This window comes from Carya illinoinensis, chromosome 16 (assembly GCF_018687715.1).
Source record: "Carya illinoinensis cultivar Pawnee chromosome 16, C.illinoinensisPawnee_v1, whole genome shotgun sequence".
Taxonomy (NCBI): domain Eukaryota; kingdom Viridiplantae; phylum Streptophyta; class Magnoliopsida; order Fagales; family Juglandaceae; genus Carya; species Carya illinoinensis.
In genome coordinates this window covers 17,491,108-17,517,815 of record NC_056767.1, presented here as the reverse complement: position 1 = coordinate 17,517,815, position 26,708 = coordinate 17,491,108, and the positions used below count along the sequence as shown (strand labels likewise).

The window sequence follows — 26,708 nt, the reverse complement described above, 5'->3', positions numbered from 1 at the left end:
TTTCTTTTTTTTATTAAAAATAAAAAACACGAGGCAAAAGCCCCAATTTTATTCAAAGTCTCACTAAGACGGAAGAAAGCCACAACTACAATTACTGGCACCTAATATAGGAGATACCCCATTTATCAGAGTACATACAAGGCCACAAATACGTCTATCTATAAACTCCTCACCCCAAAAATTTAAATGTCGACCCATCGCACCCTCTTTTGCAAGAAAATCTGCAACCATGTTTGCTTCTCTATAGATATGACGAACACTGACATTCATCAAATGAAATAAATGAAATGCTTCTTCTCAAAAATCCCATAAAAACCAAAATTTGCATACACGTGAATGAAACCAACCGACAATCACCATTGAATCCAACTCTACCGAAAAATCTCTCATACCCATTTGATGACGCAACTTTAATCCATCAAGAAAAGCTCGGCACTCCACAACGGTATTTGTGGCATACCCATAACAATGAGCAAATCCCGCAATACCATGAGAATCTCTAATTACCCCACCCGCTCCAAATTGAAAAAAGTAAAAAAACTATAACGGAAAGCTTGTTACAAGGAACTCAATTCAAATAAAAACAAATAAGAAAGAGAGAGGGAAGAAAAACCACAGTCAACTAGCTGCCCAGCCTGCCCTGGCAGGATACCCCACATGCTGATCTGGCATTTGCTTCATCCCCGGAGATCCAGCATACAATTCTACTTATCCAAGATCCAGAGATCATGTGGAAGGCTGTTGCACCCAATACATAGATGCCAATTTACGTGATCATAGAACAGTTAAGAGATTACTGCATGTATCGGGAGAGATTCGTGGTACATAATCTCCTAAATTTGAGTCCTCAAGAAAAAAAAAATATATATCATAAAATTGACTCCAACTGCTGCATTTCTTTGTCCAAAATCTCACGTTCATCTTCTGTAATCATATAAGAATCAGCTACAGCCTTCCCCTTCTGAAGCACATCAGAAGGTACAGTTTGGAGGAGGCTGAAAGATGGAAAACTCCTTAGCTTCCTTGGCTATGTACATGTCAATTTGTGAAGTATTCTACTGAAACGAAGATTGTGGCAAAGATACTAGAAGCCAGTGTTGAGTGATGATATATGATCTACTCAAAGCATTTTACCTTTCCAGAGCATTAAGGGCCATATTAATCTTTCCCTTCATTGATTCAACCGAGGCCTCTGTATCATTTCTTGATGCACGCAGAAGTAAGGAATCAAGTTCCTCCAATGCTCTGCAGAAGTGGAGATTTCTCTAGACTTAGAGTTTTGTTCAACGACAATTGTAAACTTGTGGCTATCACAAAATCAGACCTGGTCATGTGTGTTAGCTGAGATATTTTTAAAAAGAGATTCTCCTTGCAACTCAGTCACCAAGAGAAGGAGAGGGCTGTCTCCCCTGGTGCAGCCATAGGTCCAATGGGGTCTCCAATGGACCGAGAAAAGGAGAAAAAAAGGATCTTTCAATTAAGAATATTCATCATCAAGTGCATCAACATACTGTAGATTAACATGCACACCTGATCTGTATCCATTCAAAGGGCCATGACTTGGCAGGCTTACACTCCATTACCTAAAACTGCATAGTTATTTTAGGGTACCCTCCTAACTGAGCGCAGCTCAGACGCTTGATAATGACTTCAAACTTCAAAGTGAAAGGGGGAGTTTGATTAAAAACTATTAACTAGGGCAGTGCTGAAAACCTGCACGCATTTTATCTCCATAGATGAACCACAACTATTTAGGCAAAACTACGCCGTCAAATGAGAAAAACTTGCAATCAGAAAGTGAGATACCCAAATTTCATCCATTTTAAAAACGAGGACTAGCCAGTGAAATCTAAGTCTTATGCAACCAAAACCTGACAAACAAAATTCCTTTCATGCAGTATCACATTTGAAGATACCATCTGTAACTTTTGAACTAGAAAGACCAAGACATGCCAGTTCTTTTGATGAACCCCAAAATGTGATTATAGTACTACTGTTACAGAAAACACCAACAATCTTGAAAGAGATTATTTATTAAATTTTATATTATTATTTGAAAAACTGAAAGAGTGAAATGGAAGTTAAATGCTTACTGCCTGGACCAGCAGAACAAGATTTTATAACAGCGGGTTGGATGTCGAGGTACCCCAGAATGGTCTTTGGTACTAATCTAGTGATTACAACTTCTGAAAATGGCCTTCACCTCCTAAACACCACATTGTTAAGTGTTTTGATTTTCTAGGTAGACAGGGCTGTCAGGCCCTATTTTCCACTGTTATGTATATCAGATTGCAGGGCATGATTATGGATAAACTACAATCTATGCCTACTCTCCTTTGCATAAATAAATTGCTTAAAAATCATAACGATGTTCATCAAATAAGTGATATACCTGAGGCATTGATCAACACTGTCGGAAGCACTGTTACCATTGCCATTGTCCAAAGCATATTGTGCCACCTACAGTCCCAACAAAATTTACTAAGCGCCTAGGACATACAAAAGAACTGTCTTAAAGCAAACATAGAAGAGTATGGGCATTGATAATGGATATATCATCTCATAACCAATGATGATAAGAACAGTCAGATAACAATAAGGACTAACAAAAGGTATCACTGTTTGATGTGCAACAATTGCAGGAAAACTAAAAATATGCACTACATAGTCCCCGAGCATAATGCAATGCTTGTTAACTGAACTTCTTGAGCACTAGATCAGAATGGCTGATCAGATTATCTATGGAAAAATCTTAAGAGACTTGCAATTAAGCACCCACACAGGACTTTGGTTTGAAGACTCGTGGCCGTTAGAACTGAGAATGATTTTTTAAGTACCAGAATACATGAGGTGCATACACTTATTAAAAAGAGTAATATTTAAGGTGCATGCGGTGAAGAAATCTAAGACAGCCTTCTCGCATTCTAGTGAGAGTACGACAGTCGTCTAGTCAGAAACTACCATAAAGAAATTCAAAGGCTCCAAGCATTCTAGTGAAGTCAGAAAAACATTACTCAGCATAGTCTAGCACAGAGGTTCTAGGAAGTCTCAACTTACAGCTCGAATATTTACACGAAGGGATGCCGCAGGGCCAGAGCGTAGTAGGGATCGGCAAGCAGCATATTGGGGTTGCTCAGCTTCTAGAGATTTCTCTGTACTAGGAGAAAATATATAAGTATTATCACACCATCTTTATACCGTTTGGGCAAAAAGACACTTCAACTCCAAAACTGTCAACACCTTTCTCAATATGGTACCCAAAATCTCACTTTTGAGATAATGCACCCTCAGACTAACACTTGTAGTCAGATAACAGCCCCATCCAATTCTGCTGTTAAATTGGACAGAAAATGACTCATGATGTCATATTGGGATGTGAAATTCCAAATATGACATTGTATTATTTTTAGGAAAAAAGGGCCTAAGATAAATTAGAAAGAAGGTAAACATATCAGCCTGGGGGCGGATCTCCCTCTCCTCTCTGTGATATACCCGTGAGGGGTTGGACTAGTCCCTCCCAATGCCACGAGAGGATGAATCCAGGAGGGGGCAGATCCACACTCCCCCTTTCTTTTTAAATATTTTCAGGCTCTCTAAGTTCATTTCCATCATTTTACCTCTGAATGTGGCACATGTCAGACAAATGCTGCATTTTCTGTCTGATTTAATGTCATAATTTGATAGATGATGCTATTTGAGAATAAGTGGTATTTAAAGCATAGTATCTCAAGAGTGGCAGTTTGGGTGGTATATAAGAAAAAGGCAAGATGGGTTTGGGGGTACAAATTGTATTTTTCCCCACCTTGTGCAATGCTTCAACAAGCCAAACACTAGAGGGAGAAATGCTTAAAGTTGATGTTCAAAAGGGGAAGTAAAAATGGAGCAACAATAATATCCAACAAAGTAGAAAGAAGTAAAGACATGCACCAACACACATGAACTGACACAAGAATTGAGAGACAGAGACATTAATCCTCAAATGGAAAACCAAACTTGCATGCATCAAAACAAAAAATGAAGAAAATTTGGATAAGATTCTAAAGAAAGAATACACAGTAAGAATTAGTAGTTAGATGATATTCTATTCATAGAATACCATGGTCAAAGCATCACCAGAGATGCAAAAGAGTTAGGCCTTGAATAAAATTCATAAACCAGATAACTACGAGTCTCTATACAAACAAAAGGGTGATGCCAAAAAAAGTTAAAAAAATAAATACCTAGGTCCTTGATCTGTGATTGCGTCAGTATGACAGCTGGCACATAAACCTCAAGTGGGTCTAGTTTTTTCCTGGTTATTGTATCAGAAGAAGAATTAGCGACAAGGATACATTATTTCAAAGCGTAACCCTGAACTTAAAAAATGATTGAAACCAAAATTGACTTCGATCATTCTGTATGAAGAATCGTTGTATTAGAACTTTCAAGGACCCAAGCTTTTGAAGTTCTGAAATGATGACTCGAGGAATAATGAAACTCCCATCAACGTCGAAGTAATCCCTAGAACTGAACTGCTTCAAAAAGACAAGTATTGATTCACCAAGCAAATATTAGGAGGAAAAGAAGCCATGCAATAATCACTACCTTTTCACGTATTTATCAAAAATGCTGCCCGCGATAGCATCTACCAGAAAACAAAACACAATAAAAACCAACACCAACAACAACAACAATAATGCAAAGCAAAAGACTGCATACTTATCAAGAAAATGCAGGAAACAACACTCAAATTAAGCCTAATTCAAATAGAGCTGAAATGGCCAATGGACTTGTCGCCTGATCAAATTTGTCCCTCTCACAAGTGATGTGCGACACATAATTGAGCTGAAATACGTAACACTAAAATAAAAATAGAAACAAAAGTTCCTACTTGTTTTTTTTCGCTGCTCTGATCTCTTTTTGATATAAGATTTAATCTATAAGTAAGTAGAGTTTGCCCTTTTTGTTCTTCATATTACCCTTTGTTATTCTAAAGCTCTTCATATTATGCCCTCAGCTGCAACGACTACCAACAGATTAGATGCCGTCTTATTTGTCTACAAAGAAAAAGCAGTCTAAAGAAATTTAAATTTGAAGAAACGTCCAAACGCCGCCTTATGATATTTTATCTCTTACAGGATTTGCTTTTCTCGGCAACCAAACAGAGGTTTAACTAAAGTAACATTTTTAAAAGGAGCCGAGAAAAAAGAATAGTGTGAGGCTTACAGTTGGGGATAGAGAATAAGTGGGAGAGGACGAAGGAGATGGAGATCAATCGCCTGTTCTCCCGCCATTTTGGGGGTGACAATGCGCACTTCACTCGAGGCAATTTCCTCTGGGCTTTGGCGATGGGAGAAAGAGGGCAGGTTAAGGGCTTCGCGCTAACGTACGAAGGGGTTGCTAGCATGACCATACCGACAGAACATACGACCCGTTATCTGTCTGGGTAGTTGCCTAGGCTTCTTAACTCTCGAAGACTCGAACGGAGCTTATCCGTTTGTTCTCTCTCGCCTTTCACGAAACATGTATGTAGATTCACAGATTTGCCATCCCCATTTTCATATCTTTGTTTCTTTCGTTTACTCTTGGACCAAATCTTTTTAAAGATTTTTTTATTAAAAGTTCTAAATCGATCGAGTTTTGCTATATACAAATACAGTCAAGTCCTAATATGTATACTAATACTGATTTATTCATACATAAAATTTAAATTAATACTATTTTCAATAAAATCTACTTTTTAACCAATCACATCACATTGGTGCACAGATTAATATACAATTATACTTGCAATTATATTTTTTCAAATCGATTATCAGGTTCGGGCATTTTTGTAATTGGAGACCTATATTTTAAATTTTTACGAGAATGTGTCCCTGCCACGTATAGTTATAGTATGCATAATTACCATATAATTATTTAAAAAAGAGTTAGACTTATTATTAAAAAAATAATTTTTTATGTTGATGAGTGTGTGAAAGTGCAAGGCTAAAATGTGAACAGAAATCATAAGAATTAATGTGTATTCTTAAATTGAATTTCTATTTACGTTGGGATACTCCTAAGCAGTTTTTTTATGTCTAATTTCAGAGTTTATAAAAGAGCAAGTCAAGTCCAGTCAAATTCAAAGGAGGACATTCATGGAATTTGAGAGCAATTTGGAAGAAAAGAAAAAGAAAAAAATCACAAAATGAAACCACAAGAAGTCCAAGTCCGAAATTCGCTAGGAGACAGTCTGGACATACTTTAGTCTTTTGATTGTATCTTTTTACTCATATATCGGATTGATGCGATTCTTAATGCATTGGAAAGCTATCTTAAAGGGCTATAATTTTGTCTCTAATAAGGATTTTCAAATTCAAACTCCTGGAGGCTGTACGTGGCTGCCAAAATAAGTCCTAAAATTTAGGCGATTTTTTTATGCGGAAATCAAGAGGACATTAGGGTTTCTTTCTTACCCTATATAAGCATATCATTAGCACGAAATGGAGAGGAGGAAGAGGCACAACAGACAGATCTGAAGAGAGGAGAAAATCACTTCCATGGCCACCGTTCGCTTCAGTTTTCTCTGGAGATTTTTGTTGTCCATTATATTTATGGGTAACTAAATTCTCAAGTAGGGTTAGGGATGAATTTGCACATTAGATGATATTTCTAATTTATTGTTAATTCATGTATTTGATTTTCAATTGCTAAAACTCTTTTGTTTTATCATTCTCAATTCATCGTTGATGTTTTCTTCTCCGAATAATCATAGAATTTATTGTGTTTATGGATTCAGTCATGCTTTTTCTATTAAATGGATTAGTTCTTTGATTATGTTTGGATCAATTGTTTATCTATATTGATTTAGTTCTTTGCTACAATATCGCTACCTGAGTATATTGTCGTCGTTGGATTTTCTCAATAGGAATAGTAATTTACGTTTTTTTAAAAGTGGTAAATGATTTTTCAAAGGGTTAAATTTGATTTAACTTTGATTTACAAATCTATACCTTCCGATTGGGAATTTCGTAAATTGAGTTCCTAATTGAGTTATCCCATGAATTAAGAATAATTAAAATATTAGATTTTTGCAAGGGATTCCCGATGCTCTATTGTTCGTCAAATTTGAGTACTTTTTCCGTTAATCACTTTACTTCACTTTAATTTACATTTAAAATTATTCTTTGTTCTCCATTATTTATTTAATATTTTTCTTTAGTTTCTTTCTTCCTCTTGCTATTCTTTTAATTTGCCTCCCTGTAGAATCGACACCCCAAAGCCGTGCTAACAACTATCGCATTATTCTTTGGGCGTAATCAAATTTTGGCGCCGTTGCCAGGGAAACGGTAGAAGAATTGTGAGATAGTTTTTCTTTTCAATAGTTTGTAAAGGCGGTAACTTCGTTCCCTCTTTTAGCTTGCTGCATCTTTATTTTTTTTCTATTTCTTTTTGTAGTTTTTTTTTAGTGTTGCGTTTTTCTTTACCTTGCATGCACAGGTATAGAGACGTCTTGGGTCGGTTTGCTTGTAGACCTGTGTTAGAGTTAGAGTTTAATTTTTCTGATCATTTGTTTGATAATTCTTCTAATTTTGAGAAAATGAGTGAACACAAAGATCAACCCACTAGGACCCTTCAGGATTACCTCCACCCTACACGCACAGCCACACCATCATGCATGATGCTTCCAGCTAATATTCGCCAATTGGATTTTAAAACAGGGATGATACAGTTATTCCCTACTTTTCATGACTTGGAAAATGAAAATCCATATATGTACATTAGGGAGTTTGAGGAAGTAGTTACGACTTTTCATAGTCAAAATGCAACTAATGACATTGTGAGACTTAAGTTCTTTCCTTTCTCTTTGAAGGATAGAGCTAAGAGTTGGCTATACTCATTGAGACCATGATCTATTGGGTCATGGAATGAGATTACTCAGGTCTTCTTTAATAAATACTTTTCCCAACATAAGACCAATGTTTTAAAAAGGAAAATCTTCACCTTTATACAAAAGGACAGTGGGACTTTGTATCAGTCTTGGGAGAGATTTAAGGAGCTATTGGGTATGTGTCCTCACCATGGGTATGAGAATTGGCGCTTAGTGAGCTATTTTTACGAGGGACTTACACTTAGAGAGCGTCAATTTGTGGAGATAATGTGTAATGGTGAGTTCTTACAGAAAGATTCTGATGAGGCCATAGAATACCTCAATGAGCTTGCTGAAAAAGCTCACACTTGGACTGGACCTAGTGCTACTGAGAGCACAAATAGGTCACGAGCTACAGGAAACTTAAATAGTGGTGGAATTTACCATCTTAAGGAAGAAGATAACCTAAAGGCTAAAGTTGAGATGCTCACTAGGGAGCTAGAGGTGTTGAAGAATAAAGACTTAAAGTCAACACACGTGGCTAATCATGCAAAGTCTTTTGGACCATGTTTTGTGTGTGGCGGGGTAGATCACCTTGCCCAAGAGTGTCCTATATTTGCTGAGATGAGAGGGATGTATGAGGAACAATGTAATGCCTTAGGTATGTACATAAAGCCTGTTGCACCTTTCTCTAATACCTACAATCCTGAGTTGCATAATCACCCCAATTTTAGTTGGAAATTTGAAAACCAGCCACCTGGACAACCCCCTAGATCATATCCTGCACCATATTATGCACCTCCATTTTCTAGGAGTCCTTTAGAAGACACTTTGCATGCTTTTATTGAGGCATAGAGTAAAACTAATCAAAAGTTTAAATCCTAGATTATGTAGGTTGTTGAAGAAAACAAAAAGATAAAGAGTCATATATCTAAGATAATGAGCTCCTTGAGTGTGAATGAGCGTGGCAAGTTTCCTTCTCAAGCTCAATCCGCACCCCAAGGTCAGCATATGGCACAAAAAAATTTAAAAGAATTCAATGCCATTATGACAAGAAGTGGTAAGTCCTTACACATCCCAACAACTAATAAGCTAGAGGATGTCAAAGAGGAATAAAGCAATGATAGTACCGAGTTCTCCAAGGAAGCCGAGGTAATCAAGAGTCCAGTTAAGGTACCATTTCCTTCGGCTTTAAAATCTGGTATGTGGACTTTGGATTCTAGTAATGAAATCTTGGAGAACCTCAGGCAGGTAAAGATTAACCTTCCTCTTTTGCATGTTATTAAACAAGTTCCCACTTATGCAAAAGTTCTTAAAGATTTGTGTACAGTTAAGAGGAAGCACCATGTTAAGAAGACAACATTTCTGACAGAGCAAGTTAGTGCTCTAATTGAGCAGCGAATTCCTCCCAAGTACAAAGATCCTGGTTATCCAACCATTGCATGTAATATTGGGAATCATGAGTTTGGGCAAGCCTTGCTAGATCTAGGAGCTAGTGTTAATTTGATGCCTTATTCCATTTATTTGCAGCTTGGTTTGGGCGCAATTAAGCCTACTTCTATTGTGCTTCAGTTGGCTGATCGTTCAGTTAAGAAACCAAAAGGGATAGTTGAGGATGTTTTGATCCAAATTGAAAAATTTTATTATCTTGTTGATTTCTTAATTTTGGACACTCAATTAGTTGTTGAGTCTAACTCTAAGGTTCCTCTAATATTAGGTAGACATTTCCTTGCTACGGCTAATGCACTTATAAATTGCAGGAATGAGTTGATGAAACTATCTTTTGGAAACATAACCATGGAGGTCAACATTTTCCATATTGAGAAACAGCCAACAGATGATGAGTGCCACCAAACATACATGATTGATGCACTCATAGATAAGGGAGTTCACACAACTCATGATTTTGATCCCCTTGAATATTCCCTTGTGAATTCTGAGTTTGATACTATTAGTGATTCATCTGATGTTATTGATATTTGTGTTGTTTTTGATGAAACTTAGGATTATGGCACACAGGCTTGGCAATAGAAATTTAAGAGTTGTTTAAGAAATGTGGAAAACAGATTCTTGTAAGTATGAAAGCACCAAGAGTTAAATTGAAACCTTTGCCTAAGTCTAAAGTCTATAAGGTTAAAATGAAAACATTTCATGATAAAAATATTCTTAAGAAGAGGTTTAAACCTAATGACCGAATATACTCATATGATTTTGGATTTCACAAGTACCAAGAAAAACTTTGGTTTAGGTGGATTGACCCCTTTATAGTGAAGAATGTTTTTGTAAATGGGGCGGTAGAAATAGAGGATCCTAAGGATGGTCAGATCTTTAAAGTAAATGGTCAACATCTTAAAGTATTAATTGGTAGGCAAGTTCCGGAAGTGGAAGACATTCCACTTGTGGATCCAGTCTATCAACCTTGACCACACCACCCAGGTATGTTTTTCTTTATTTATTTTGTTTTGCTTTGTTTTATTTTTGTTTTTTTTTCTTATTTTCTTTCTTTTCCATTTTGTTTACTATTGTTTTCTTTGTTTTTGATTGCATAATAGTTTCATTTTTTCATTTCAAATTACCATCTTTGGTGTTTAGCGAGCTACCCACGTCACTCATCAGGTGTATTCTACCATTTTCAGTTACTCCCCATTCAATTTTGATTCTTAAATATTGAGGACAATGTTTCATTTAAGTTGGGGGATGGTGGTGCAAATTCAGTATTTAAAATGTTTGTTGGAACTCTGTGACATATTTTCATGTGTCAATTTTTTTTTTTAATTTGCATCACATGTGCATCATTTTCACATGTGTACTCATTCTCATTCATAGCCATCTTTGTGAATTCACCAAACCCACCATAATCATTTTTGCTGAAGCATTCATAGAACTCTTAATGCACTTATCCAAGTTTTGTGATAAGATGGTAGTTTGACACATGTAGTTAGAGAACTCTTTTGTTTAAGTATACATGTGAGTTTGGAGAGGATTGAGAGCATACAAATGCAGTAAATTGTGATAAGATTTCATTGATATATTGAATTGGGCACTTCTTTTGAGAATATCATTACATGGTTTGTGGTACGATGGTGGATATACTTGGGATATGACAAAGGTCAACTTAGGATTAATGTTTGAGCTTTTCAAGCTATCATTTTCCATCATAGACCCCTAGTAGCCAACTTTGAACCAATAAACACATGTAGCTTTTTTTTTTTTTCATATGCCCATATCATCCATGCCTCTCCACATTGGAGTATAACTTATAAACTGATTTTCTTACCCTTTTTACTTCCAAGTATATACCAGGTGTGGAATTTGCGTTCTCTTTCTTTTATTTTATCATTTTGAATTTAAAAAAAAAACAGAGAAGAATACAAGTTGCAAAGTGTTCAATTGAGTGAGCTCAAAAAAAAAAGTTGGTAGAAATGGAAAGAATACAAAAATGGCATGTGTTTGAAAGAATACAAAAGTGGCATGTGTTTGTCCATCAAATTGTTGAAAACAAAAAGAAAAGAGGAAGAAGAAGGAAAAACATTATTATTTGATGATTTGAAAAGTTGGAGAGTACATCAAGTGAGAAGTGTGGTCTATTGAGATATTTAATAAAATTTCCTTTGTATGTACTTGGAAGTTTTTGAATCCCTTTCATCCATTTTTTTCATATAGCCCTGAAACCAAGCCACATTACAATCTTTTGTGTTGACCATTCTGATCCTAAGTAAGTTGTTGGAAAGACTGGTGGGAGTCTCATTTTATAGTGTTCCTATCATAAGATCAATGTTTGCTTGTTGGTTGTACATAATTGCCTAATTTTCCATGAGAGTGTGTATAAACCCATTGTCAACTCCATAGAGAGAGCCCCTACATGAAACACTAGTATACCCGTGAGTTATGGAGTTGAACCTTTTGTTTGAGACGTTCTTGATGTTGCATGTGTCAAGGTCAGTGGTAAGATGGTTATGGCTTAGAGAACACACACACACTCTGTGGATTGCAATATGTGGATTGATCTTGATGGGTTATTGGATTCCTTAGATTGTTTTGATATGTGAATCTGGAAAGTGTGACCTAATGGCCTTTATGTGTGATTTTCTTTGGTCTTTTTCATTGTTTTGACATGAAAATTGCTAGGGACTAGCAATGAGTAAGTTGGGGGGTGTGATGAGTGTGCGAAAGTGCACTCTAAATACCCCTATTATTGGACTAAAATGCTAAAATGTGAATAGAAATCATAGAAATTAATGTGTATTCTTAAATTGAATTTCTATTTACGTTGGGATACTCCTAAATAGTTTTTTTATGTCTAATTTCAGAGTTTATAAAAGAGCAAGTCAAGCCCAGTCAAATTTAAAGGAGGACATTCATGGGGTTTGAGAGCAATTTGAAAGAAAAGAAAAAGATCAAAAAATCACAAAATTAGACCACAAGAAGTCCAAGTCCGAAATTCGCTAGGAGATAGTCTGGACATATTTTAGTCTTTTGATCATATCTTTTTATTCACACATCGGATTGATGAGATTATTGATGCATTAGAAAGCTATCTTAAAGGGCTATAACTTTGTCTTTAATAAGGATTTCCAAATTCAAACTCCTGAAGGACAAAGGTGGCTATCAAGATAAGTCCTAAAATTTAGGCGATTTTTTTATGCGGAAATCAAGAGGACATTAGGGTTTCTTTCTTACCCTATATAAGCATATCATTAGCACGAAATGGAGGGGGAGGAAGAGGCACAAGAGACAGATCTGAAGAGGGGAGAAAATCACTTCCATGGCCACCGTTCACTTCAGTTTTCTCTAGAAATTTTTGTTGTCCAGTATATTTATGAGTAACTAAATTCTCAAGTAGGGTTAAGGATGAACTTGTACATTAGATGGTATTTCTAATTTATTTTTAATTCATGTATTTGATCTTTAATTACTAAAACTCTTTTGTTTTATCATTCTCAATTCATCGTTGATGTTTTATTCTCTAAATAATCATATAGAATTTATTCTATTTATGGATTCAGTCATGCTTTTTCTATTGAATGAATTAGTTCTTTGATTATGTTTGGATCAATTATTTATCTATATTGATTTAGTTCTTTGCTGCAATATCGTTACCTGAGTATATTGTCGTCGTTGGATTTTCTCAATAGGGATAGTAATTTACATTTTTTTAAAAGTGGTAAATTTGATTTAATTTTGGTTTATAAATTTATACCTTCTGATTAGAAATTTTGAAAATTGAGTTCCTAATTGAGTTATCCTATGAATTAAGAATAATTAAAATACCAGATTTGTGCAAGGGATTCCCGATGCTCTATTGTTCGTCAAATTTGAGTACTTTTTCCGTTAATCACTTTACTTCATTTTAATTTACATTTAAAATTAATATTTGTTCTTCATTATTTATTTAATATTTTTCTTTAGTTTCTTTCTTCCTCTTGCTATTCTTTTAATTTGTCTCCTTGTGGAATTGACATTCCAAAGCTGTGCTACAACTATTGCGTTATTCTTTGGGCGTAATCAGGTTTCAACCAAACTTTTGGGGTTCCAATTGGATTCCAACCATTTAGGGTTTCATTAGGGTTGAAACCCTCTTTAATCTGGCTCAATTTGGTTGATCAGATGAAAAAAGTCTTGCTTAGGTAGCATGATCTCACACTTTGATTGCCTTCATAAAACCACTTAATAGTTCCTCTTTGTTCCAAATGTCTAAAACTATTCACTATGTGTGGTTAAGATCTTGCCAAGTATCCAAATAAAACTTCTCTAACCTAATTTGGACATTCCACACTGTGATTTTGAAAACACTGCACTTACTACGCTTATCGAGGTTACTATTCACTCCAAAAAATGCATAATAAACTTAGTACCAAAAAATCATAAATATTCATATTAACCTAAAGTAAAAATCGTTTACCAAACCTCAACCCCGTAATGCCCCTAAAAATAAATTCATAGTTTTGATATAAGCGTTTCGTCTGAAATTATGAAAATAGATTATTGCGCCATAAAATCTTAAATAATCAACTGAGTCTAGTGGTGCGGACCATAACATATTCTGACACTTCTAATTACATCAAACAATTGAAATCGCATTTTTGACACCATAGTGAGTGATAACACTAATTATGTTGGCAGACTAAAATCTTTACGATTAGTCGATTCATGAAAACTTACGGAGTTTTCACGAGGTTCCTAAAGTCTATAGAAATTCCACCATTGAATTTCTAGCGAGTTGTTACACTAAAAGGCCCCAACATTAATTCCAATAACCCAATTTACCCAGTTTGGTGTGAGAATTTGGGAGTAATTATTTCCCAGAGATCTGATACTAACGACTTCTTCAATCAAGTGATGTTGTACCCAAACATAAAAAAGAAACCATATGGCTATAAGGTTATAGACATTAGACAGAAAAGTAAAAACATGTTGTTCTGTAATGGACCCACTAATGAACTATAACCAATTCGAGATGGTTAGTCTCCAAGAACTAGAGAGAGGAACTAAAGAGAGTTAGAGAGAGAAGTTTGTTGAATACTGGATACCATAGTTGGCGTCCGTCCCAATTGTTGGCTTCCTTTTATAGATGCAATCTGCATTAGTTGAATCGGGATGATTAAACAACTGTGTTTAATCATCTTGTAGTTTACAATTTACACCCCTTATTACAACTTGTCGTTTACACTCTTTATACATTTCACTTAATAGAACGACAGCATATTACAATTCTCTCAACTACCACTTCCCATTTGCACTTCTCTCAAGTTAACTATCACTCACTGTTGTTCTTCACACTGCTGTTCTTCATCTTCGTTTCACAACACAGCTGCTCCTCATCATCAATCGGATCATAACATACCCTCCCCCTTTAGAAAACCTTGCCCACAAGGTGAGGGTAGTTATTCTTTAATTGCCAGTAAGGTTCCCAAGTCGCATCCTCAATTGCCCCTCCTTTCCATTGTACTAAAACTTCAGTCAATGGTCTATTGTTCATTTTTTTGAACCTCCTCTACAGAATACATTTAGGTTCTAGGATCAATTAACCCTTAAAATCAACTGGTGGTAATGTCGACAAAGGTGAAACAAGTTGGCCCAACTTCCTCTTAAGGCAAGAGACATGAAAAACTAGGTGTATAGCATACCCTTGAGGCAACAACAACTTATAGGCCACCTGCCCAATCCTCTCAATGACTTGAAATGGCCCATAAAACTTAGGACATAATTTGAAATTTCTCCTAAGTGCTAAAGATTGTTGTCTGTATGGCTGTAGCCTTAAGAAAACCCAATCTCCCATGTTGAATTCTCTTTCACTTCTCCTTTTATCAGCTGGGTATTTCATCCTTTCTTGAGCAGCATTTAAATTTGACTTCAAAGTGGCCATAATTTCTTCTCTGGTTCTTAAAACTTCCTTGACTGCCTGGTTAGTAGTAAGGCCAGGAACAAAGGACTGCAGCCTGGTTGGGGGCCTGCCATAAGCTACCTCATAAGGAGTTAGCTTTGTTGAAGTGTGAAATGTGGTGTTATACCACCACTCAGCTAAGGTCAACCAATTAGACCAAAGCCTTGGCTTGTCAGCTGTAAAACACCTCAAACAATGCTCTAAGCATTTATTTACTGCCTCAGTCTGTCTATCACTTTGAGGGTGATAAGCAAATGAATAAGAAAGAGTTACTTCTTGCAATTGAAACAGTTCTTTCCAAAAAGAACTAGTAAAAGTGGCTCCTCTATCAGATAGAATGTTGTGATGCCATGCAACTTAAAAACATGATCAAAGAAAACCAAACCTACCTTTGCTGCTGTAAAGGGATGTTTAAGAGGCATAAAGTGGGCATATTTTGATAATCTATCCGCCACCACCATAACTACCGAATAGCCTTTAGAAATTGGAGGACCTTCTACAAAGTCAATAGACAAATCTGTCCAAATTAATTGCGGCACAGGCAATAGTTGCAATAACCCAGGAGGGTTTATATTTTCCACCTTATTCTTCTGACACACTTCACATTCTCGAATATAAGTCTTCACCTCTTTTTTCAATCCAGGCCAATAAAATTCTTGCCTAGCTCTCTACAAAGATTTATGATAGCCTGAATGACCAGCAGAAGGGCTGGCATGTATAAAATGCAGAAGTTTAAGCTTCAACTCATGAGAGTTAGGAACATATATCTTTCCTTTCCTCATTAACACTTCATTTTTTATAACAAACTTAGAGTTTGTAGCAGCACCATTCTTCAACACAGTTAACTATTCTTGAACCACTGGATTAGATAGATAGGCCTGTTTCAATTCATCCAACCAAACTAGAGTAGGGTATGAAATGGCAAAAACTATTGCAGCTTCATCTTCTAACCCATCCCTTCGAGACAAGGCAACAACAACCTTATTTTCAGCTCCCTTTTTATACTCAATTGAAAACTCATAGCCCAACAGCTTTGAGATCCATTTTTGTTGAGCTGTTGTACCTATTTTCTGCTCCAACAGATACTTTAAGCTCAAATGATTAGTTCTTATGGTAAAAACTGACCCTAACAAATAAGGTCTCCATTTTTTAATGGCTAATACCAAAGCAAGCAACTTCAAGATAAACTCTTCCCTTTTAAATCCTGACTCAAAAATGCCAAAGGTCTTTGATTCTGCATCAAAACAACACATATTCCCACTCCACATGCATTACATTCAATGACAAATTGTTGAGTGAAATCAGGCAAGGCCAATACAGGTGGACTTACAACACCCTCTATAAAGCTATAAAAGCTTGTGTAGCTGATTCATTCGATACGAAGGCATCCTTTTTAAGCAAAACAATAAGTGGTGCTGCAATCTGGCCATAGTTTTTGATAAACTTTCTGTAATAGCCAGTTAATCCCAAGAAACCCTTTAATGCTTTAAGAGTTTTTGGAATTGGCCACAAAACCATTGCCTCTAATTTCCTCAGGTCAGCTCTCACACCCTCCTTGGAAATCAAATGGCCTAAGTACTCGATCTCCTTGCATGCAAAATGACATTTGGACTTCTTAGCATATAACTGGTGTTTCTTCATAATTGCCAACACATATGCTAAATGAGTCAAATGAGAGTCCAAATTCTTGCTATATACAAGAATGTCATCAAAGAACACAATAACAAATTTTCTCAAAAATGGTCTAAAGACATCATTCACGAGAGCTTGAAAAGTTGAAGGGGCATTAGTGAGTCCAAAAAGCATAACAAGGAACTCATAATGAATCTCATGTGTTTTAAATGCAGTTTTATGAATATCTTGAGGCCTCATTCGAATTTGATGATATCCTGATCTTAAATCCAATTTTGAAGAGATAGTAGAGCCAAATAACTCATCTAACAGCTCATCAACTATTGAAATGGGATACTTATCTTTAATGGTGACCTCATTAAGCATCTTGTAATCCATACACATTCTCCAAGACCCATATGCCTTCCTGACCAAGAGCATAGGTGATGAAAATGGTGATTGGCTGGGTCTAATTACACCAGTTTGTAGGAGCTCAACTACAATCTTTTCAATTTCTTCCTTTTGTCAATGTGGGTATCTGTATGGCCTTAAACAAATAGGAACAGTTTCATTCTTCAACAAAATCTTATGGTCTTGAGATCTATGTGGAGGAAGACCCTTAGGTTCCTAAAAAATACCCTCATAATTCTTTAGTAACTCATCAATCTGAGGACAAGATATCATTTGCTTCTGAATTGGCTCCACAACCATCAATTGGAGCCAAAATCCTTTGGAACCCACTTAGAAATAATAGTCATTTCTTTATTATCCACCAACTCAGAAGTTGGTGAGCTAAGTCCTTTAAGAACCACACTTCTATTATCATAAGAAAACTCCATTTTCAACATTATAGGACCCAAAGATTGAAGCCATTGCACACCCATAACAACATCATACCCTCCCAAATCAAGGGTAAAAAAATCAGCCAAAAAATTATTACCTTGCATATGAATTTGTACATTATGAACTCTGCCCAAACTCTGAACAACCTCCCCATTGGCCACTCGAACTTGTATTGACTAGTCTCTCTCAACTGCTAAAGCACATTTATCTGCAATTGTAGTATCCACAAAGTTGTGGGTGCTACCAGTATCTATTAAAATCACCACTTTCTTTTTATTAATTTGACCCACAATCCTTATTGTCTTAGGATTAGGTGTCCCAACAATAGCTTGTAAGGAAATTGAAGCCACATCTGCAACCTGCACAGGTTCTTGTTCAGGTACTGTTTCTTTATCTTCAATAATCTCAGCATCAAGAATATCCATACCTTCTAAAAGGTAGATTCTTGGTTTAGTACACTTATGGCCTTGGTGCCATTTCTCCTCACAAAAATAACAGAGACCCTTCTTTCTCCTTTCTTGCATTTGTGAGGGGGAAACCTTTTGATAAGGCAGACTTGTAGAGGGCAGCCCTTTTGGTACCCCCAAAATTGAACCTCCTTCAATCCGAGATGCAGACTCACTGTAAGTAGTTTTCCCTAACCTTTTAGTTAACCAAACATGCTCTTCTTGCATTCTTGCCAACCCAAATGCATCATTCAAATTAATTGGTTTCAACATACGTACTGGAATTCTCACTTCATCCTTCAACCCACTTAAAAAACAACTGAGCTTGTTTTCTTTAGTAACCCCTTTAATCCTATTTGAAAGCAACTCAAACTCTGCCTTATAAGCAGTAACAAAATTAGTTTGCTTCAAACGTGTTAATGCCTCCATTGGATCATCATATGATGATGTACCAAACCTTGCTTGTACTGCCTTTATAAAATCCTCCCAAGAATGGAAGTATCCTGCCTCACTTGCCCCTTGAAACCACACAAGAGCTTCCTCCTCCATATGAAAAGAAGCAAAAAAAAAAAAAAATTCTCTGACCTGGAGGTATTTGATGGTACATAAAGTACTGGTTGGCTCTATAAATCCAAGCTTGAGGATTTTTCCCAACAAACTTTGGAAAATCAAGCTTAATGCCCTTCACAAAAGATCTGTCACCCATATCACGCGCTTCCCCACTACTTTCAAGCCCATCAATATTTTTGAGTTGATCATTATTCTTAGAGGCATTACTGTAAATTTTGGACAACTGTTGGAAAAGATCAGAAAACCTTTTGTCTTGAACTTCCCTTTCAATCCTCGCAGTTTCTTGTTGTTGGCAAAGAATGGAAATTGTATCTTCTATCTACTTCTATTGTCTTTCTTGCTAAAGTCGAACCTGGTTGATTACGTCTGCAACTTGAGCGTACGATCTTGTTCCTTCAGCCATCGCGACTGACTCGTGATACCAATTGTAATGGACCCACTAATGAACTATAACCAATTCGAGATGGTTAGTCTCCAAGAACTAGAGAGAGGAACTAAAGAGAGTTAGAGAGAGAAGTTTGTTGAATATTGGATACCATAGTTGGCCTCTGTCCCAACTAATGGCTTCTTTTTATAGATGCAATCTGCATTAGTTGAATCAGGATGATTAAATGACTGTGTTTAATCATCCTGTAGTTTACACCCCTTATTACGACTTGTTGTTTACACTCTTTATACATTTTACTTAATAGAACGACAGCGTATTACAATTCTCTCAACTACCACTTCCAATTCTCTCAAGTTAACTGTCACTCACTGCTGTTCTTCACATTGCTGTTCTTCATCTTCATTCCACAACACAACTGCTCTTCATCATCAATTAGATCATAACATGTTCGCTCAAATTTGACCCATTAACCCAAGTAGCGTAATTGTGAGACGGGGACTGTAGATAAATCCCTCCCCAACATAGATAAGTAACCCGATTTTTTCTTTTCTTTTTCTTTTCTTTTTCTTTCTTACTTTCTTCTTCTTCTTCTTCTTTTAAGGGATAAGTACCCTGACTTCTGGAAATGGCAGGTGTATACAGATGGCATGGAATGTAATCCTCGTGCCTCTTTAAATTTTAATGAGTATTGTCAGTTACCAAAGAATTTGAGAAAATTCTATCTCACAAGTGTAGATAGAGAGAAAGTTTGTATTGCTTATATAATATTTACAAGTATGCAATGAGCTCAGGCAATGGGTTTGTATAGACAGAAGAATTATGTAAACCAGAGTGTGTACAGCTAGACTTTCTAAGCATATACAATAGACTTTCCAAGTATCAGAAAGCCATTTTGTCAATGAGGATTTCTAGAAGGATATTCAGCTGATTTGCTCTTATCATGTTGAGGATCTACATGTTGCTTTATACGCTCTAGTGATATTACATTATCACTCCCCCTCAAACATGGTTGTGGATCTGGGCAAAGGCCAAGTTTGATACGAAAGGCTTAAAAGAGTGGCTTAGGCAGTGGCTTTGTGAAGATGTCTAACTAGTTGGTTTGGTGAGGTAACAAATCGTATCTCCAAGGAATTGAGAGCAACATGCTCACAAGTATAATAGTAGTCAAGTTTGACAGGCTTTGTTTTACCATGGAGTACGAGATTACTGTCATATATAATGTAATAAGGTTGTCACAATGTAGTACAGGAGTGGTGTGAAAAGGAACACCAAGATCTTATAAGAGAAAAGAGAGCCACGTGAGCTTGGTAGCAGTGGCAACCATGGATCGTACTCGGATTTAGTGCTGGAGCGACCTATCGTAGCTTGCTTCTTAGCACTCAAAGAATTACAATTGCTCCAAAGGAATGTGCAAAAGATAGAAGTGGAGTGACAAGTGAGGGGGCATCCATCCCAGGTGGCGTCGAAGTAGGCATAGAGATCAGGGTGCTAGCAGGAAGAATACGCATACTAAATGTAATAGAGAATCCGTTTGACAAGCTAAAAATGAGCTATTAGTGGGGATTGCATGAACAGACACGTGTAGTTGATGTTGTAGGGGAGGTCAGGGTGAGTGAATGTTAGATATTGCATTCCACCCGCTAAGATATGGTACGTGGTTGGATAAAGAAACAGAGCTTCAGTAGTAGAGTTGGGACATCCTTTAGGCATGGGAGTGGGAGATAGGCTTGCAGTCAACCATGTCTCTACACGTTTGAGGAGTTCCAAGGCATAGTGATGTTGAGTTAGAAACATTTCACGACCAAATTGTGGACTTCAATGCCAAGGAAGTGATAAAGGTTACCAAGATCCTTAATGGCAAACTACTGAGCCAGCTAGGAGATGAAGACATTTATTTGATAATTGTTGTCTCATGTGATCACCATATCATCAACATAAAGAAGTAAAATTATAATGACAAATGAAGAGTGACATATAAACAAGCTAGGGTCCATGGTGTTATAGAAGAAACCCGTCTAAAGGAGGAAGTCACTGAGACGATTGACCCAAGCCTTGGAAGCCTATTTAAGACCATAAAGTGTTCGGCTGAGTTGATAGACATGAGAAGGGTAGAGAGCATCAGCGTAATTTGGAGGTTGTTTCATGTACACAAGGCTACTGAGATAGCCATGCAGGAAGGCATTCTTGATATCAAGTTGTCAGAGATCCCATTTTATAACTACAACGAGTGTGAGCACAACACGAATTGTGGCAAGTTTAATATCAGGAGAAAATGTTTATGAGAAATCAATGTTGTCCACTTATTGAAGCCCTTGGCCACAAGGCATGCCTTATTGCTCAAGAGAGCCATTTGGATGTGGTTTAGCCTTGTAGACCCATTTACAACCAACCATATTCATCTTAGGATGAGGAGGAACCAAAGTCCAAGTTTTATTTGTTGCCAGAGCTGCTAGTTCTTTATCCAAGGTTGTTTCATGTACACAAGGGTACTGAGATAGCCATGCAGGAAGGTATTCTTGGCATCAAGTTGTTGGAGATCCCATTGTTTAACTATAGCGAGTGTGAGCACAACACGAATTGTGGAAAGTTTAGTATCAGGAGAAAATGTTTCTGAGAAATCAATGTTGTCCACTTGATTGAAGCCCTTGGCCACAAGGCTTGCCTTAAGATGCTCAAGAGAGCCATTTGGATGTAGTTTAGCCTTGTAGACCCATTTACAACCAACCATATTCATCTTAGGATGAGAAGGAACCAAAGTCCAACTTTTATTTGCTGCAAGAGTTGCTAGTTCTTCATCCTTAGTAGCAAACCACCTTGAATGGTTTTTGGTAGCAATGATTGACTTTGGGATGGAAGGAATCGAATAAGCGACATGTAAGTTAGCATATTGGGGATTCGGCTTGCAAATTCCAACTTTAAACCTGGTGACCATGGTGTGTTGCTTGAGGTCTGGGTAGGGAGGAGCAAGGGACTCAGGGGATGAGACTGATGTAGCAGTAGGTGGAAAAGGTGGCGATGGTAAGTTAGGAAGTACTAAGGCTGAGTCACACATATGAGTAAGATAGGCAAATGATGAAGGTGGTTTTTGCATGCTAGGAGAGGCAGAGTATGGAGGGACTCGAGCAGTCCAATCTGAGAAGGTGCAAAACTCCCCCTGAGTAAAAAGTTGGCCATATAGAGTAGTGGGTTTAGAGTATGGCAGTAGGGATTCATTCAACATAGTGTCTTGATATCTAGACGTGACCAGAATGAGGGCATAACACTTGTACCCTTAGTTTTAACACTTGTACCCTTAGTGTTTAATGCTACAGCCAATGAAAACACATGGGAGAGATTTTGATTCCAATTTGTTGTTGCGATATGTACCAAGATAAGGAAAACAACGTGAGCCAAGGACTCAAAAGGTGCCATAATTAGGAGTTTTTCCATACAATTGAGAGAAAGGAGAATACATAGCAATTGCGGTTGAAGGCAACCTATTTAAGAGAAAAACCAAGAGTTGAGAAACGATCTAGCCAAAAGTGAGATGGTAGTTTTGCATGGAACATCAAAGTTAAACCAAGTTCTGTGATGTTGTGATGCATGCGCTTAGCCTTGCCATTATGCTTTGGTGTCTAGGGGCAAGCAAATTAATGTTGAATACCATGTTGTTGGAGATAGATTATAAAGGAATTGCTTGCAAATTCACCCCCTTTATCACTTTGGTAGATACAAATTTTAGCATCAAACTGACACTAGATCTAAGAATGAAATTGCTTAAAACCAGCAAGAAATCTGACTTGTGTCAAAGAGGAATGAGCCACATTAAGTTAGTCTAATCATTCACAAAGATAGCATAAAATTTATATTTTTTCCGAGAAGAGGTAGGTGCTAGCCCCCATAAATCACTGTGGATTTTGGAGAAATGAGTGGTGGTCTTATTATGACTAGAGACAAAAGGGAGTTTATAGAACTTGCCCATTTGGAAACTAGTATGAACACTCATGGATGGGAAAGAAACACAATTGATTAACTTCTGGGAATTTAAATAAGCTAAGATGTGATGTTGCGGATGACCAAGGTGCTGGTGCCAACATTGTGGAGAGACTTGTCTGGACCTTGTGGAAAAGAGAGCAGCTGAAGGAGATGTAGAATGGCTGTAATGTGTTCAACCCCATCTATTTCCACCCCTTCATTATGATCTGGTGTGAAATCCTGTCTTTTAGCATGAAGCCAAGTCCATTAAATTTAAAAATAAAAGGGTAGTCATAAATGAGTTTACGGACAAATAGTAAATCCTTTTGTACATCAGGCACAACTAAGACATCATTCAATTGAAGAGAAGAGGAACCAGAGGAGAGTGTTAGGAGCTAATATGCATTACGGGTAAGATATGACCATTACCAACCATAACTCCATCAGATCCAACATATGGAATTATAGATTGTTGATTACCTGTGGAGAATGTCATGTGATTAGTAGTACCTATATCGAGGTGCCAGGAGGGGTCTTGAGGATCAACCTTTAGAGTATCAAAGGCTTGAGGAAGACTATCTGCAGTGAATGAATGCTTGAATTGATTGATGCATTTGAGGGTTGTATGGATCTTTTTGTTGTAGATTTGGTAGGTAGGAGTGTCATCCTTCTTGGTGGAAGATTGTGTGTTGTCATGAGGTAGACTACTACCAAAGGAATTTTGAGAGGAGGAGGAAGATGTCTTGGTGCTAGATTGGTTTACTAGGACAAAACCTCACCCCTTTGAATTAATCGAACCAAACTGACGATGAACCTTCTTGTTTTTAAAGCACTTCTAACCATAAAAAACCATGGGAGTGGTCCGAGTCTATCAATTTGATTTCATTCAACATAGCTTTCAAGGAGAGTAACAATTTCGACATAGGATGGAACAAGAGGGTGTAACATGGTGGCAATAAAGATTTCAAAATCTTTACAAAGACCATTGAGTAACCACCAAGAATTTTTGTGAACAGGAACATGCTTGGCAATGGCAATCAATTCATCATAGATAGTTTTGAAGTGATGAAGATATGCACTCAGGCAGTTAGTGCAATGCACGACTTCACTCAAAGGACACTAGAGCAAAAGCATGAATGAGTGCATGCTAGACTTTGGCAGCAATGCCTAGACCAACAACAATTCCAAGCACCTTTTCTGAGAGGGTGACAATAAGCCATCCCTTGACCAAATGATTTTTCCTACAACATTTATTGTACGCAAGATTCGATTGCCACTCAGCATCAGTGGTGGCAATGGTTTCTAGCAGAGCAAAAAATCTAACCGGAAAGAAAACTTGAAGATCGTCATAACTTTCAAGGATGTTGATCATTTGAGTTTTCCATAAGAGGAAATTGTTGGATAAGAGTTTAAGAGACACAAAGTTGGAAATGTTATGTGTTACATGATATGGATAGTCCTTAGAGGGAGAGGAGGAAAGGAAGGAGGTGGAAGGGCTTGACATATTTTTTTTTTTTTAAAAAGTCTCTCTCTATCTTTTCTCGTTGGCTCTAGATATCGTGAAGAACTTGAGAAAAATTTATTTCACGAGTGTGGATTGAGAGAAGGTTTGTATTGTTTATATAATAGTTACAAGTATGCAATGAGCTTAGTCAATGTAATGGGCTTCAAGGTGGTCCGAGTCTTAAAAATCCCTTGCAAGTTTCAAATGGGGCAATCACAAGATCGAGAGTTAAGAAGAGCAAGGAGACTATGCAAGGATTAGTGCAATCCACTTGGAAAAAGTTTAGCAAGAGCCCAACATTGAAGATGGGATTGAAACAATGAGATCTAATTCTCATCCACGTGATACAAGCAATGGAAGAGTGCAATATAAATTATGGCCTATTATAATGTTCATATGATTGAAGGCATTGGACTTTTTTTTTTTTAAATGCTTATTTTATTAGTTTAGAATAACTGAGTTTAGTATGAGGACTTAAGGGCATGTTGTAAAAGTAATTATTTTGTTGAACTAGGGTTTCAAGAGGGATACTGTAGCCGTGACATGATTCACTCAAGGGCATTTTTGGAAGGTGGGCTTTATTTTACATAGGGTTTTGTGAGGTTTTAATTTAAATACTCTCTATTGCCTCATTTTTAAATATATGAAAGTTTATGAAAATTGATGAATTTTGTTCATTGTGAATTGAATTCATCTCGTCTTGTTCTTGATTGAGTATTTGAACTTATCAAAGGTAAATCACAACATTTGTGGCATTCGTCCTTTGTAATTTGGGTTCTTGAGACGGGTTCTTCAACGAGTTTAGATTTTGATATAATCTAGGTTCTTGAAACAAGTTCTCAACGGGTCTAGATTCTCTATCCATTGCTTGATTTTGGCTTTCTTTGGTGTGTTTTCAAATTGATTGTGGGTTCAAGGGATTCCAATTCCGTGGATTCAAATCACAATGGCTCCGTATTGAAGGCAAGAATTACATAAACCAAAGTGTGTACAACTAGACTTTCTAAATATATACAATAGACTTTCCAAGGATGATGAAGCTAATCTATTTATGATGATCTTTAAGAGGATATTCAGTTGATTTGTTCTTATCACATTGAGGATCTGCATATTGGTTTATAGGCTCCAGTGATGTTACATTATCATTTACAAGGTCTAAGTATGCAAGCCAAATTAAAGTGGGTCTCACAAAAAAAAAAACATTTTATCTTTTTTATAGAGTCCATATTTTTATAAAAGTCGTGCACAACATGTTGCAACCCACCAGATCTTTAGCCTTTAGGAACATCGTGAAAACTCTAGAAAGGTTTCATGGTTTAAGCAATCCCTAAGTTTTAATTTGTTAGCATAGTCAATTGCTAACTTGCTATGGTGTCAAAAATGCTCTTTTATTTAGTTGAGGTATTTAGGAGTGTTAGATTTAGAAATAGTTTGTGCCATTAGTTTTAGATGGGCATTTAGGACTTCGGTAGGCCAACAACAATTCCAAGTACCCTTTCAGAGAGGGTGGCAGTAAGCCATCCCTTGACCAAATGATTTGTCCTATGCCATTTATGGTACGCAAGATTTGGTTGGAACTCAACATCAATGGTTGCAATGGTTTTTGGTGGAGCAAAAATCTCACTAGTAAGAAAACCTTGACGGTCATCATAACTTTCAAGGATGTTGATCATTTGAGTTTTCCTTAAGAAGAAATTGTTGAACGAGAGTTTAAGAGACACAAAGTTACAAATGTTATGTGTCACAGGATATGGATAGTCCTCAAAGGGAGAGGAGGAAAGGAAGGAGGTGGTAGACCTTGACATATTTGAAAAAAACAATATCTCTCTATATTTTCCTGTTGTCTCTAGATACTAAGAAGAATTTGAGAAAATTCTTTTTCAAGGGTGTAGATAGAGAGAAGGTTTGTATTGCTTATATAATATTTACAAGTATGCAATGAGCTTAGTCAATGGCTTTGTATGGAAGGCAAGAATTACATAAACCATAGTGTGTACAACTAGACTTTCTAAACATATACAATAGACTTTCCAAGTATGATGAAGATATTCTGTCAATGATGATCTTTAGGAGGATATTAAGCTGATTTGCTCTTATCACATTGAGGATCTACATGTTGGTTTATAGGTTCCAGTGATGTTACATTATCAGTTATAGGGTTTAAGCATGCAAGCCAA

At 36.8% G+C, this 26,708-nt stretch overlaps 1 protein-coding gene across 1 annotated transcript; it reads right to left on the bottom strand.

Moving 5' to 3' along the window:
- Nucleotides 1-265: 265 nt before the first annotated feature.
- LOC122299531 lies at nt 266-5,514 on the bottom strand. Its single transcript, XM_043109891.1, has 7 exons — nt 5,206-5,514; nt 4,585-4,624; nt 4,221-4,291; nt 3,058-3,152; nt 2,393-2,460; nt 1,135-1,245; nt 266-995 (listed from the first exon to the last, which is right to left on the bottom strand). The coding sequence occupies exons 1-7, from the start codon at nt 5,390-5,392 to the stop codon at nt 869-871; spliced, it is 699 nt and encodes a 232-aa protein (XP_042965825.1). The 5' UTR covers nt 5,393-5,514; the 3' UTR covers nt 266-868.
- Nucleotides 5,515-26,708: the final 21,194 nt, after the last annotated feature.